General features: G+C 43.8%; 1 protein-coding gene across 1 annotated transcript; it reads right to left on the bottom strand.

Moving 5' to 3' along the window:
* Positions 1–1,715: 1,715 nt before the first annotated feature.
* Positions 1,716–13,407, bottom strand: LOC308584961 (cytochrome P450 2J2-like). The gene is made up of 9 exons (XM_081190369.1): positions 13,101–13,407; positions 10,806–10,968; positions 9,518–9,667; positions 8,619–8,779; positions 7,671–7,847; positions 5,485–5,626; positions 4,912–5,099; positions 3,448–3,589; positions 1,716–2,452 (listed from the first exon to the last, which is right to left on the bottom strand). Exons 1-9 carry the CDS (start codon positions 13,329–13,331, stop codon positions 2,256–2,258), a joined length of 1,551 nt encoding a protein of 516 aa, XP_081046495.1. The 5' UTR covers positions 13,332–13,407; the 3' UTR covers positions 1,716–2,255.
* Positions 13,408–16,523: the final 3,116 nt, after the last annotated feature.

The following is a 16,523-nucleotide window of genomic DNA, read 5'->3' as shown; positions in this document are numbered from 1 at the left end:
AACCTGAACCTCCATGGACAGCTGTGAGTCCAAAATGACTCCCAGGCTGCGCACCTGGTCCTTCAGGGGCACAGTTACCCCATTCAGGACCAGGGAATCCCCCACACCCGCCCACCCCCTATCCCCCAAAAACAGTACTTCTGTCTTGTCAGGATTCAACCTCAATCTGTTAGCCCCCATGCATCCTCCAATCGCCTCCAGGCACTTACCCAGGACCTTCACCACCTTCACTGCTTCTGATTTAAAGGAGAGGTAGAGCTGGGTGTCATCTGCATACTGATGAACACCCATTGATCCCATGTAACAGGACTAGACAGAACTCTAGCACTCTCCCACCCCGGCCCTGCTCCCACGGTGGAGTCTACCTCCTTCTGAATCTGAGCGACTTTATCTGCAAAAAACTTTGCAAAAGCATTGCAGGAGATCTTGGGGTCCCTACCAGGCCCCAGTGGTATAGGTGCTTCTGATAGATTGCGAATCACCTGAAAAAATCTCCTGTTGCTGTTTTCTGCAGATGCAATGGAGGCGGCAAAGAAGGCCCTCTTCACCGTCGCCATTGCCACTTGGTAGGCTCGACATTGAACTCTAGCCCATGTCCGGTCTGATTCAGAGTGAGTTTTCCGCCACCGGCGCTCTAGCCGTCTCAACGATTGTTTCATCGCCCTCAGCTCCGGGAAAAACCACGGGGCTGTCCGGGCTCCGTGCAATCAGAGAGGGCGCTTCGGAGCCAGTCAGTCAATAGCCCTAGTTAACTCCGCATTCCAACGGGCCACCATGGAATCAGCTGAGAGGCCATCAACTTGGGATAAAACATCCCCTACCACTCTCTGGAAACCAATTGGATCCATCCGAATCGGTCCCACCTCCCTGCAGAGGGGAAGGGTCGTGGAGAAGTCCAGTTGCACCAAGAAGTGATCTGACCATGGCACTTCTTTTGTTTCGCTTTTAGTTAGTGTCAGATCACCAACATCCGTAGAGGTAAACACCAAGTCTAAGGCATGTCCGCGGCTATGAGTTGGGCCAAACTTATTCAGGGACAGCCCCATGGAGGCCATGCTTTCCATGAAGTCCCGAGCGGCTCCTTGTAAGGTTGTGTCAGCATGGATGTTAAAATCCACCAGGACAACCAAGCTAGGTGTCTCCAGGAGCATATCCGCCACGACCTGAAGCAGCTCGGGCAGGGAATCCTTGGTGCAGCAGGGAGGTCGGTACACCAGTAGGAATCCTGTACTGCCCCTATTGCCCAACTTCCAGAACATGCACTCAGAAAACTGGGTCTTCCTAATAGGACGCCTGCTGCAGACTAATGACTTCCTAAAAATCACTGCAACCCCCCTCCCTGCTCACATGACCTGGGTTGCTGTGCATAAGAGAAACCTGGTGAGCAAGCAGCGGCAGGGACAGGCCCATCTGCTTCATCCAACCAGGTCTCTGTCACACATGCCAGGTCAAATCCTCCATCCACAATCAGGTCATGGATGGCAGTGGTTTTATTCATCATTGACCTGGCATTGCACAGCAACAATTTCAGGTCATGTGGGTTTCCCTTGCTGATTACTGTATCCTTCCGGTCAGGACCAGACCTGGAGGCAGGGATAGTCCTCAAACAACGACTAACCCTGCCTCCTCGGTAATGACATGGTCTGGTCTTAGCATAGCATAACTCCTCCTCCTGCCTGTAATCACTGAGATCGGGTGTCCCAATACACACACCCCCCCGGTGGAACCTGCCCCAGCCATTCTATTGGCTGAGGCCTACACCCAGGCAGCCCTGACCCTTCCCCTTAAAAAGCAAAATACAAACTATATAATAACTTAACAGAATAATAAAAATAGAAGCAAAGCAAGAAACAATAGTGCTAAAATTAAACTACTCCCCACCCTGACTAAATACTTATCCAACCCCAAGCAGAAAAAAAATTATAAAATTATAAAATATTATGAAAAATTATAAAAAACAACAACCACCATTTAAGGTGCAGCAAATGAAAAGCACTTAAAGCATTTAAAACCATTTTGTCACTTGCTGTAGGGAGCTGCTCAGGCCTCTAAACTGTGGGGGTGAGTGCAGGCTCCACCCCCTAGGCCAGATGGAGTTGGCAGGAAAGGGAGTGGCCCACCCAGCACTCACCAGAGCAGCAGCAGCATCACAGTGGCATCACAGATTGGAGAATCTCAATTGAGCAAGCCAAGAAAGAATGTGAGGATGGCGGGAAATGATTAAAGGAGGAGATTGCAGTAGTTGATCAGCCCCCCTAATTGTTTATGTGGCTGCAGCGGGGAACAGCGCAGAGTTTGTAGGGGCGAGGACGGACCGTCAGCCCTATTATAGGCTTCTTATGGACTCCTCTCACTCCTTTTGGCAGCTGGAACCTGAATGCTCTCAGCAGGCTTGTGAAAAAGATGAAGAGCTCAATCTTTGCCATTTGCTCCCCTGGACACACCCGAGCACCTGCAGGAAAATGAAAAAAGAGGAAAGCAGGAACTGAATTATCTACTATTCCACCTATACCCCAGAGTGTTTACCCAAGGCACCAATTTGCTTTGACTCTGAGAAAAGAATCTGGGTGTCTGGGCCAAGGCCTCATTCAGTCTATGAAAGCATCCTGCAGCAACTCCTCTTTCTACGATTCCCGAGTCCCCCATTTCAACTTTGGGGTGTGGGGATGTCACTGAGAAAGTGGGCTTTATTTCAGGGGATGCCAAGACCTGGCTCGGCATAAGATCAGGACTGGTTACTTATTTTATTTCCGTAATGTGTTTATTTAAATCTCCCTTTCAAGTATTGTTATGGGTTTGCGATAGGCCAGATCTCCCCAAATTCCTGAGTCTAGTAAAAGTTGCTTTAGTTGCTTCCTCAAACGAAATACCTCTAAGCGGCTTACAAAAGACAATCTAAAGTGTTCATTAAAAATACCAGTAAAAGCAAACACTATAATATAAAGAATCAAACCAGTAATTTAAAAAGAATTATACATACTAAAATTACATGTTAAAACTGTATGCTAAAATCTCTATCATTAGCTAGTAGTGCTAATAGTAGTATTTAATACTTACCATTGTTTTTATGAATGATACTAGTTATTACTAATAATAATACTTATTATAACTATTTTTATTGGGTTGTATCCAATGCTAGTCTTTAGGGCGCATGTGCGCTTCTGTTCTGCCATGATGCACCAATGAAAATGGTGGGAGGGAACTGTATGCTGGACTAGCATAATTTTGTGGCTCTATTTTCCATGCTAACAGAGCTGAGAACAGGTTGCTTTCTGGAAACAAATTGAAACGAGCGCTAAACTTCCACTAGATTCCACTACATCTCCAGAAGTGGCATTTGTGTTGTGTGGAAGATCACACAAAATGTGAAAATCATCTGGTAAGAAAACATCAAGAAAATGGAATAAAGTGTTGTCTGAATGCAACAGTTGGGGCACTTGCACATACCTGCACCAAATGGCAGAAATGCTTCTCTGTCCACAAACTGCCCGTCCTCGTCCAAAAAATGGTTTGGGTTGAATTTTTTAGGTGTTGCCCATTCCTTAGGATCAAGAAGAACAGAGCGGAGATCTGCAGCAATCACAGCCCCCTGCAGGGAAAGAAGACTTGTCTCAGGATGCATCTAAACAGAACATTGCACTTTTGCCCTTCAATTCCCCCATTTTCCACCTGCATCGCTCAGTGAGGTCCACCTCCGAGGGCCTTCTGGCAGTTCCCTCACTGCAAGAAGTGAGGTTACAGGGAACCAGGCAGAGGGCCTTCTCAGTGGTGACACCTGTCCTGTGGCACACCCTCCCACCAGATGTCAATCAAATAAACAACTATCTGACTTTTAGAAGACATCTGAAGGCGACCCTGTTTAGGGAAGTTTTTAATGTTAGATGTTTTATTCTGTTTTTAATCTGTTGGGAGCCACCCAGAGTGGCTGGGGAAACCCATCTAGATGGGTGAGGTATAAACATTATTATTATTATTATTATTATTATTATTATTATTATTATTATTATTATTATTTCCACTAATCTTTACATACAAGCTTCATTCTCCTGGAACTGAAGAATTGCATTTTCTTTCTTTAATACAGTGGTGCCCCGCAAGACGAATGCCTCGCAAGACGGAAAACCCGCTAGACGAAAGGGTTTTCCGTCGCGGAGGCGCTTCGCAAGACGAAGTTCCCTGTGGGCTTGCTTCGCAAGACGAAAACGTCTTGCGAGTCTTGCCATTTTTTTTCGCTTCCCCCCCTTTTCAAAGGGGCTAAGCTGTTAATAGCCTTTTAACAGCTTAGCCGCTAAGCCCGCTAAGCCGCTAATAGCGCTAAATCGCTAATAGCGCTAATCCGCTTAGCCGCCAATGGGGTTGCTTCGCAAGACGAAAAAACCGCTAGAAGAAAAGAATCGTGGAACGGATTCTTTTCGTCTTGCGAGGCACCACTGTAAATGATGAATTTTCAGATTTGCATTTCATGAATTTAAAAGTCTTGAGTGCTGATGGAAGGATGCAAATTGTGAAGAAGCTCCGCAGAAGCGATCCTGTGCATTTCTGGGGCACTCCCTCCAATGTGCCTGCGCAGATGCTATCTCCCCTGTCATCTCATGCCTCTTCCTCCCAGGAAGCAGGAGGAACTCTGCTGCTGAGAGGCAAGGTGTGCAGCTGCACCTCTGCTCACCAATCGCTCCTGCTGCGGATTACAACTCCCAACAGCCCCTGCCAACATAGATCAATGATGGGGGTCACAGATAATGTGAGTTGTGGTCCACATCTGGAGGACACAGCGCAAGATGTCCCTGCATGAACTCCCCTCTCTTTTTTGGAAATGGAAGGAGCTATAGTTACTTTCTACAGAATTTGCACTACAAGGGAACCTGCCTTCCCCCTGGGCTATAGAAATGCAACTGTTACAATCGTCTGTACCTTTGGAATGTGAAAACCATGCAAGTTCACATCCTTCACGGTTTGCCTTGGAAGCCCAATTAAAAAGATATATCTTGAACGCTGGATCTCGTGAATCACAGCATTGGTGTAGGGCAGCTTCTTCCGATCTTGATAGCGGATTGAGTGAGATGAACCGAAAACATCTTCCATCTCCTGGTAGACTTTCTCTGAGGAAAATGGTGGAGAATTAAGCTTTGTTTTGGATGAAGCATCTCAAATTAAACAAGTTGAGCAATCATTAAGGGGTATTTGTTCCACAGGAAAGTATTCCACCTAGACCTGCTGGGGCGGAAAACCTAAATAATGATTTTCAGAAGGGTAGCCTCTTGCAGCAAGATCTACCGGGATCTTCCACAGATCTGGAGCATGGTGCTGTCAGTATGCTAGTGACACACAGCTCTGTATCTCCATTCCATCTGAATCAAGAGAGGCTTTGAAGGTGTTTGCCCAGAAGTAGTAATGGGCTGGATGGGGGCCAATCTGAAAGGAATTCAGGTCCAAGATCAAGAGGTCAAAATGGCCTCTTGCTGCCATTGCACAGTTCCCTCTCACCTTGAATATCTGGGTGTGTCACCATGAGGAGCAGTGCCCATTGCAGAGTGGTAGCAGTTGTCTCTGTTCCAGCAATAAAGAGGTCAAAAATACACTGAGCCAGGTTGTCCTCATTGTAGGTAGAGTAGGGGTCATCCTTGTTCTGTTGTAAGCAATAGCGGAGGTTAGATTCAGTTCACTCACAGGCCCCAGTCTGCTAAACTAAGACCAGTGGATCTTACACCAGTATAAGCCCTGGAAAATGGGCCTTCCATATAATATACAAGTATTAATAAAAATTGCAGGCAGCGAAGTGCCTCTTTAAATGAGGTGGTGCCTTTCCTGAGATTATACCTGCTGCGACACAGATGTGCTAAATCAGAAAAGTATACTTTTTGCTTCAAAACTATTGTTTTTTTACATTTATGTACGTAAATTTTATTGATTAATCAACATAAGTGCATACAGTTAATCGACTAAGACTTACCTCCATCAGGAACTGAGGAAGTTCCAGCTGTCTAGTGAGCAGAGGTCAAACAGTGACTGCCACAAGGAAGACCAAGGATGAGTAGAGGAATTACCACCTGAGTAATCTGATTCCTGCCACTATCGGAACACCATGCTATTTCTCTTCTTGATACTAGGCCTTAATGTGAGGGTGTTTCCAGGTGACCTGCTCCTTGAGCATTCATCCTGATTTGTTTGTGAGGAGGTTAGATGCTGTTGCATCGAAGCAATTGTTACCCCGCACTTCCAAGTGCAATTCCCTGTCACTTTCTGTATCTTGGGGGGGGGGGAGTAGATCATTGTTCAAAACCTCCAACAATCCTCTGTAATCGTGCACCCTAAATTTGCTTGTTTGCGATTGAATCCCATCCAAAAAACCAACAATGACAGTCTGGAAGGAAAACCCCATTCTTATTGTGAGAATCTAGTCCAACCCCCTGCAATGCAAGAATCTCACCAAGATCATTCATGGCAGGTGGCCTTCCAGTCTCTGCACATAGGTAAGCTATGGAACTCCCTCTCATGGGAGAGAGCAATTGCCATCAACCTAGATGGCTTTAGTAGCGTTTTACCTTTTTGCAATCCTACTGGGAAATGATATATAATGAATTGAAGAAAATGTTGAAAATAACTTTTTTTAAAAAAACAAAAAAACCAGAAGCCTTTTTGTTAGGTATTTTAGGTCAAGACATACCAAAGGAAATGAGGACTTTATTTATGTGTGCAACTACAGCAGCAAGAATGTTGATTGCACAAAATTGGAAGACTGGAAAAATACCAACTAAAGAACAATGGCAAGAGAAGTTGATGAACTATGCAGAGCTGGCAAAAATGACAGATAGACTAAGAGAAAAAGACTTTGAAAAAGATTGGGAACCACTCATATTATATGTGCAGAAACAAAGAAGGTCAATAGACTTGATGGCAGGATTTAAATAAACATTCACATTATTAGCATTAGAAAATGTTTTGAAAAATAGTGAAAGATGATGGTGTATTTACTGTTATTTTTACGTCTTTAGGCTTGAAGTTATGTTATTAATAACTTTTTCTGTTAAGAGATATCAAAATGGGTGAAAATAGAAACAAACCAGAAGCGGACGTTGGGGGAAGCCTTGGAGGGGAGGGAGGGAGGAATATATTGTAAATGTTAAGAATTTGAGGTGTATGTAATGAATAAAAAATAAAAATGAATAAAACAACAACAACAACAAAAACCTAGATGGCTTTTAAAGAGCGCTATGAACAGCTACTAACCAACGCTTCTGAATCACAGTTGCTGGAAACCGCAGGAGGGGAGAGTTTCTCTTGTGGTCAGATCCTGCTTGCTAGTTTCCACAGGCATCCTGTTGGCCACTGTGAAAGCAGGATGTTGGACTAGACGGGCCACTGGCCTGATCCAGCAGCTCTTATTATGTTCCTATACCAGACTTCCTCAACCTCGGCCCTCCAGGTGTTTTGGGCCTGCAACTCCCATGATAATAAAATAATAATAATAATAAATTATTTATATCCCGCCCTCCCCAGCCGAAGCCGGGCTCAGAGCGGCTATCAACAGTAAAAGTAACACAGTTTACATAAAATGACTAATGAGGGCAGGGGGGATTCCCAGCGGTCCCGCAGATGTTATTGTTCGATCGTAACAGAGAATGCAACGATTCCTTGAAGAAGAAGCATTCGCCCACAAAGCAGTTCCTTACCCTCTCTATATGAGATAGATAGAAATCAATGAAGTCCATGGGCTCATGCACAGTCTGGTCTTCCTTGTGCCTCGCTATCTCGTTCTTCGCAAATGAAACGACCATCTCAATGGAGGACAATGCGGTTTTGTGAGGCCCCGGGAGAAATTTCATGACAAATGGGAGAATTTCGTAGAGCTACAAGGAAAGAAAAGGCACATCCTATCAGCAACACAACCCACAAGTCAACTCCAACTTCATGCTTATATCTGAAGGAGCGTCTCCACCCCCATCGTTCTGCCCGGACACTGAGGTCCAGCGCCAAGGGCCTTCTGGCGGTTCCCTCATTGCGAGAAGCAAAGCTACAGGGAACCAGGCAGAGGGCCTTCTCGGTAGTGGTGCCTTCCCTGTGGAACACCCTCCCACCAGATGTCAAAGAGAACAACAACTACCAGACTTTTAGAAGACATCTGAAGGCAGCCCTGTTTAGGGAAGCTTTTAATGTTTGATGTACTACAGTATTTTAATATTTTTTGAAAGCCACCCAGAGTGGCTGGGGACACCCAGCCAGATGGGCGGGGTATAAATAAATTATTATTATTATTATTATTATTATTATTATTATTATTATTATTATGCTTTGGCTTGTTCTTGAGGGCTAGAAATTTCACCCTGAGTGTCTGAAAGGTGAGATGGAGGAGAAATTCAGTATTGTTCACATTTATAAGGTTACAGGGGTAACCCATGTGGTGTTGCCCAGATGATTTGGACTGCAGCTCCCATCATTCCTGATCATTGGCCATGCTGCCTGGGGCCGATGGGAATGGTAGTCCACAGCATCTGGAGTTGACATTGCTGGCTATCCCAGTTTGAACTGATGTCTACTGTAGGCAGCCACAGCTCACGGGCCTCCCATCTCATGCTCTCCTCCACCCGCCCACCACCAAGCCTAAGCTTCAACCTACTCACGCCATGAAAGAAGCTGCCTCCAAACTGTAAGCTAATCCGAATGGCTTCTATCAGCCTCAGGAATTCTTTATCTTCAACAGAAAATCGGTATCCAAAGGACATGGCGCATATCACGTTGCAGACTGAATTGATGATGTGTAAGGATGGGTCAAATGGCTGCCCTGCAGATGAAATCCTAATGAGATCCAATGCTCATATGTATATATATACACACACATACATACATACACACATACACAAACACACTTATTATTCTTTTGCTATGCAAAAGGAGAAATCGTGATTAGTTAACAGCTTTTCAAAATCAGTCTTTCTTGCTTCTTTCTTGTGGCAAATCCACACCGTGATCAGCTCCTGCCCGGAAATCAATATTCCCATTGTGGAAGGACATGTGGATCCAGAATTAGCCTCCACTGTCACTTACGGACTCATTGTTAAAACCGTGTTTATGGAAGACAATCTTACTCAGCGATGAGTGATCGCCAAAGAAGAAAGAAACCATTAAGAAAGTTCCTTAGTTTAAAAAACAGTTTAACACACTTTGCCTACTTACTAAAATCAGGATGAGACAATTGCACAATTCACAGACAATGTAATGGTCTCAAACAACAGCAAGTCCTGTCACCTCTGCAATCCATCATCTCCCATGATTTTTTTTTTTACACCAGCAGGATGCAAACTAGGCACTAACTCTTTGCACTGCGGCTGCTAAATATTTGTATTCCCAAGCAATCCCTACCCAGTTTACAGGATGCCAGTGGACTCTTTTCTCTCAGCTTCCAAAACTGAACCACTCTTCTGCTGTGAGTCCCAGGAAGTTGCCCCAACCTGCAGATTGTCTCAGGCAGAGGTGGATAACAAACCAACCTGAGTTAGCCTCATTTTCTTCTATCACATACCCTTTGCACGTGCAAAGATCTCCACAAGCTCAATGGCCGCCTCTTCTATTTGGTGCTCCATGCCTTTCTTCCCCAGCCCCAGCTTCCGCATAGTAACCACGCTGAACCGTCTCTGCTGCTTCCAGGTGTGACCGTTTGAAAGTACAATACCTAAAACCATCACAGACCAGTGAGAAATTATTGCTTACAAAATTCATATAAAAGCTATTACATCAGCAGCCTAGAAAACACCAGTGCAGTCCATGCCTAGGCATTAAAGAACCTAAGAACAGAAGACTGGTGCAGAATCAATTTTTTCGTTGTGGAGTGTTATATCTCTGATATGGGACACCAGTGAATGTTTCAGAAAATGCATATAAGAAACAAGACCTTCATCATCACTCCCTCTATTACGAAACTCAAGCACTGAGTACCAACAGGATTGGAGCCAAAATGAGGCTAACAGCAGGGAGGTATCAGCATGCCCAGTGGGGTCCTAAGCTTGGCAGAATACCTGGGGCCATCAAGAATCAGAGAAAATTAGCGCATGCGAAAACTACTGTTAAAAGAATTCTTTACATTAATTTTACTGGTTACAATGCTAGTACTTCTAGCTTCTTTTTTACACTGCAGTACCAGTTCCATTATGGAACTGCTGCTCTTTAATTGATATGTACAGACTGGGAGTGAGTCACTGCCCCAACACTTTGCAGGTACAAACAACATTGAAAGAAGAGAAGAAGAGTTTGGATTTGACATCCCGCTTTATCAGTACCCCAAGGAGTCTCAAAGCGGCTAACATTCTCCTTTCCCTTCCTCCCCCACAACAAACACTCTGTGAGGTGAGTGGGGCTGAGAGACTTCAAAGAAGTGTGACTGGCCCAAGGTCACCCAGCAGCTGCATGTGGAGGAGCGGGGAAGCGAACCCAGTTCACCAGATTACGAGTCCACTATTCTTAACCGCTACACCAGCGCAAACCATCATGAATTCATAGGCCCAAGCTGCTCCCTTTCCCATCAGTGCATGTCCTGTTACTTCCTAATGAAATCCTGTAACTTTCCATTCCGCAAATGTTCCGGGTGGAGGGTTGTCCAGCTTTCGTTGGATAATGCAGTAACACTGGGAAAGCAGAACAACTAATAAAGTGGTGTGGATTGTCCAGTATAAATCCACCACTACTCTTGCATCAATGACATGTTGCAGAAGAAGACGCCCATGGGGAAAAGGTACATCCCATATGGAAGGGTCCTTTGTTTCCTTCACTGGATAAAAGGCTAATAAAACCTCCTACTCAAACCAACAACTTACCCCTATTTTTCCCTGCACTTTTCACGAACGGAGTTTCTGGACGGTCAGCAAAATCATCCGAATGGTTGATTAGGCCTTCCTTGACTGGTTTGTAGCCGGACAGTATGACTGCAGGTATAGGCCCCATCCATACCATGCAAATGTTCCCATATTGCTTTGCCAACTGCCATTCAGATAAAAAAAGAGAGAGAAGAGATTAGTTATATTCAGGATATTTTGGAAGCGTCAAGTACTGGCTCGTAGGGGCATTTTGATTTGAATCATCCCTCAGGAAACATTGGAGCCGTAAGGTGTGTGAGAGAGATGAATGCTGCAGCCCAGGGAAGTCTTAGAACTTATAATGTAAGGCCACCCAGCTGGATGTTACTGGGAATGGACAGAATGATCTACTATGCCGGCTGTAGGTTGTGTTTCTTTTGAATCTTTTGTGGTTTCAGTTTGGCAGTGTAAGCCGTCTGGGCTGGGCAAGTGTCACTCGCAATTCAGGGCTCTAGTCAGTCAGCCAGGACCACTATCAGGGTGCTTCATAACATTCCACCTCCTAACTGGTTTTCCACCTCCTCCCGCCAGCAGGCTGTGACCCCAAAAAACTTCACAGCCCTCAATGTGACATTTTGGAGTGTGTCCTCCACACAGCCTAATGCATTTTCTAAAGGGTTTTTTGTGCACTTCTGCAAACCCAAGGATTTTCTTGACCCGCAGAACCACTGTCCGGTTCATGGGTGGTGCCATTTTTTGATATCTAAGAAGCCATATTTTGGGGGGGGGGTGCTGCAGGGTTAGCTGAAGCTTTTGAAGCTTTATTTATTTATTTATTTATTTATTTATACCCCGCCCATCTGGCTGAGTTTCCCCAGTCACTCTGGGCAGCTTCCAACCGAATATTAAAAACAATACAGCATCAGACATTAAAAACTTCCCTAAACAGGGCCGCCTTCAGTTGTCTTTTAAAAAGTAAAATAGTTGTTTATTGCCTTGACATCTGGTGGGAGGGTGTTCCACAGGGTGGGTGCCACTACCGAGAAGGCCCTCTGCCTGGTTCCCTGTAACCTCACTTCTCACAGTGAGGGAACCACCAGAAGGCCCTCGGCGCTGGACCTCAGTGTCCAGGCTGGATGATGGGGGTGGAGACGCTCCTTCAGGGATACAGGGCTGTTTAGGGCTTTAAAGGTCAGCACCAACACTTTGAAATGCGCTCGGAAACGTACTGGGTGCCAATGAAGATCTTTCAGGACCGGTGTTATATGGTGTCGGCGGCCACTGCCAGTCACCAGTCTAACAGCTGTCTCACGTAAAGCACATTGTGGCTGTCACTCCTTGAGGACAGAACACTATAGATCTCTGCCTTGAGACAGTAGCTTTCTAAGAAGGTGACATATCAAATTAAGATGATAAAAGGTATTTCTGCAGTTAGCACATGGCCTTAAATAACTTTTTTGTACCTGCTCAGACAGGCTTCCCTTCAACCACAAGAATCTCACCTACTCCCAAAGAGTCAGATCTCTCTCTCAAAGGCAAAAGGTTGGTGATCTGATATTTGTTCCACTGAGGTCTCTTTATTTGTTTCCACATCCATCGATGGGTAGAATATCACAAACTTTTATATGAGATAATGAATATGGCCATTCACCCAGTTATTTCACAATTGGTTAATTTTTATTTAAAAAAGAAAGATAATTTTCGTTGGCAATGTGACCAAGCAGAAGAGAATTCTTGACTAATTGGCTGGAATTACTGGGGAAAACCCTGAAAAACTAATTGGATTGAGAACTGCGTAACTAAATTTCTGATTAACCTTTAATATGATCAGTAGTTTTGTTGGAGAGAATACCAAAAATATATTGTTTCAAGGATTTCTTCTGCACATAAATTCTTAAAAGACCCATAGATCAAGCGTTCTCAGATATGGTCCATGGCCACCAAGAGTCCACAAGCTGAATTAATATGCTCCACAGCATGTCTGTGGATTTGAATATTCATTTTGATTTCTTATTGTATTTGTATTCCTTCTTTTATTTCTTACACTGTGCATTTTATTGCATTACATTTTTTCTCTTATGGAATTAAAATTGTAATACATTAAAATTCAATATGTAAGAAATGAAAGAAGCAACAGCAACAAAAACAATTTAAACAATGCAGCACATTGCAATTGCCACAGCAGGCAGAAAAATCTGCCAAGACGCTCAAGCCCTAGATTTCACAGGTGAATCATTATCCACAGTTCTCAAATAATTTGCAATGCCTTTTCGCTCTTCCTGTTTTTCAGCTGAAGAAGTATTTTGAAAGAAGTACCTTCATGAAAGTATCCAGAGAGAGCATGACCCCAAACCGCCACATGCCTCCGATGATGGGAAGTCGAAGGGGTCCAGGAGGGTAGCGCTTGCGGGACCAGGGCAGTTTCATCAAGCGCAGAATCTTACGCAGAACCAAAGTAATCAGAGATTCCGATGCTCGCACCATGGTCCAGTCTTCCTTTATTCCAGGCAGAGCCGGGTGAGAGGAATCCCCTTTTTCTGAGGGCATTTTGCATTCATCAGAGACATCGCCACCTCTCTCATTTTCCTGGCCGGCACCTATTTATGTACTCCACTTTTGAAAGACAAACTGGACTCATCTGACTCTCTAACTAACTAGCATTTATTATAATTATCTATTTATAGCACACCTTCATGACTGTATCTCTTATCAAGATGGCTAATTGTTTTATCCCCATTATATTATAGTCTGGGTTTCCATTCCAGTGAATCAAAATGTTTCTGTCCTGTGACAGCCTTTGGGTCTTGGTTTTGTTTTCTAGTGATTCTCGCTAGCCTCCTTTCCTCTACTGTTCTGTTACGGATTCTGTTACAGCAATAGTTATTTTTATAGTATTTGTTCATTTTATACGAATTTTGTTTTCGCTTCTCTTCTTGTAAACAGAAAACTGGGATATCAGGGTTGTATTTAACTAACTCTTAAGTGGGTTGAGCTGCTTGTCCCATATTAAACTAGGTCTTGCATTTTTTGTTATTATTATTATTGTTTCTGTGACAATTATTATTATTGTTTCTCCTGTCCACTTCCCTGTCTCCAATAGCTCTATGGCTCAGGCAAGTTTATCCCAGCATAAACATGCTGTCACAAAGATGAGCAAATTATCCATTTCATTTTCTCATTTTTCCATTCTTCAGTTCAGTCCCCCAAATTTCTGCCTCTGTTCTTTCTTGAAAAAATTAAATTCTCATAATAATATAATACTAATAATTTATTATTTATACCCCGTCCATTCACCAGCACTTTCCTGCAAATTTCTCCCAATATACCACACCTTTGTAATTTTGCATGCAATTTTGCACACGCTGTTAGTTAGTTAGTTAGTTAGTTACTTTGACTAACATATGCATGCTTATGCCTGCATCACCCTAGCATATGCATCTTTCGGAAACATCCTCATCCCTTATCGCAACATATATATCGTTTGACATGTATCCAGCTTTGCCATTTGATTAACCAAGGAAAGGGACCCTATGAATTTCCTGTTTTGGATCACATGCAGCTTTTGCTGATTTTGGAATTGCTGGTATATATCCAAACACTGAGCTACGACTCAAGTATTTGCCTGAGTTTTCTTCCAACTCTGAGCCACCTACAGTTTAGCTGCAAGTAACAGACTAACGATATTATCTTTATAGCTAAACTGTCCTACCTGTTTCCATCCACTGTTGAGAAATACGAAACAGGGGTTCAGCAGCATGTCGTGATCCTTTAAGCGCTGTGTTGTTATTTCATTTTGCCTGCTAACTTCCTAATTCCAAAACTTTTTAATGGGGCCATAAGAGCCCTGCTGGCAGGACCATACCTAGGGGTTGGCCAGGTGGGCATTTGGGCGCTCACTCCAGCTTGCTTGTCTCATGCACAACTAAACATGGTAGGTACTTAGGAAGTTGAGGCCACCCTCCCCTTCATAGCTGGCTGATTGATGCTCCAGGATAGCCAATAGTGGAGCAGCAGCCTAATGAGTGTGTTTTGTTTTGTTTTGTTTTGTTTTGTTTTGTTTTGTTTGTAAGATGAAACACGTGGCCAGGCATTTGGGGAAGGGAGCTTTCTTTGTTTTGGTCCACTGCCTTCTATTTTTTTACTTACTTAATTAATTAATTAATTAATATACAGTGGTACCTCGTGTTACATACGCTTCAGGTTACAGACTCCGCTAACCCAGAAATAGTGCTTCAGGTTAAGAACGTTGCTTCAGGATGAGAACAGAAATTGTGTTCCGGCGGTGCAGTGGCAGCAGGAGGCCCCATTAGCTAAAGTGGTGCTTCAGGTTAAGAACTGTTTCAGCTTAAGAACAGACCTCTGGAACGAATTAAGTACTTAACCCGAGGTACCACTGTACCACGCTATACCCGGAGGTCTAAGAGCGGTTCATAGAACAAAATCAACGTATAAAACCACAAAACCAATAAACCTGCCCCCCAAAAATAAAACCACATTTTAAAAGGACATAGGATGTCAATCAAATCAACCAAAGGCCTGGTTAAAAAGGAATGTTTTTGCTTGGCGCCTAAAGGTGTATAATGAATAATAATAATAATAATAATAATAATAATAATAATAATAATAATAAATCTTATTTATATCCCGCCCTCCCCAGCCGAAGCCGGGCTCAGGGCGGCTAACAACAATAAAACAGTACAAAAGTACAGCACAAACAACACTCTAAAATCATTCATTATAAAATTAATTCAAATCAAGCCACTGGCAACCATTGGGCCAGAGCTCCGTGAAGATTGCCAAGGGAGGGAGTCAGGCTGCGCCCTGACCAAAGGCCTGGTGGAACAGCTCTGTCTTGCAGGCCCTGAGGAAAGATGTCAAGTCCCGCACCAGGGGAACTTCTATTATTAGCATTTTGTCCCAGAAGCAGCAGCTCTGGTGCCTGTGAATACGAGGTGTCCTCTATTAATCCTGCCAATTAATAGTTTTTGGAAAGATGCTCTTCCCCGCCCCCCTCCCCTTGTCACACACAGAACTAAATGCATATTTTATGATGACACATGCCACCTACAATTGTTAGAATTGGTTGTGTTTTTTAAAAAAATAAAATTATTTCCCCCCCCCAGCACTTCTTATATCCCTCTATTGCAGACCATCCTTGTTACCCCTTATATTACAAATGCAGGGGGAGGAAGCAGAGACTGGCAGAATTGCCAGGACTTTGTGACTTTCTTCTAGGCAAAGGCTGAAACTGCAAATGGTGACCTGCTCAGGGAAGCCATTCTAGTCTGTTTAAAGAGGCAGGACTGGACTGGCCCAAGAATCCGGGGATTATATCTCTAGGAGAAGACTAGGAGGTCTCCAAACAAACTTGGATTCTTTGGGGGACTCCGTGACTGTTAAAGTGGTATAAGAGTGCTTTAAATGATGCTTTAATTAAGATTCCTGCGTTGCAGGGGGTTGGACTAGATGACCCCCAGGGTCCCTTCCAACTCTACAATTGTGTGATTCTATGAATGCTATAGATAACAAATGGCTTTTTTTAAAAAGCCTCAAATCTGTGACAAGAAAAGATGTAACCCTAGTTGTTGGATGAACTTGTCTATGATGCATGTGTGTGTGTGTGTGTGTGTGTGTGTGTGTGTGTGTGTGTGTGTGTGTGAATAAATTATCATTAACAGCTATATGGAAAGGGATGTTGGAGGCAAAGCTCTGCTAATTTGTTGCTATCTCCAGCTCTTT

This window comes from Podarcis bocagei (assembly GCF_964188305.1).
Source record: "Podarcis bocagei genome assembly, chromosome: 4".
Taxonomy (NCBI): Eukaryota; Metazoa; Chordata; class Lepidosauria; order Squamata; family Lacertidae; genus Podarcis; species Podarcis bocagei.
The sequence above is the reverse complement of the archived record's forward strand: the minus strand, read 5'-3'. Positions and strand labels throughout refer to the sequence as shown.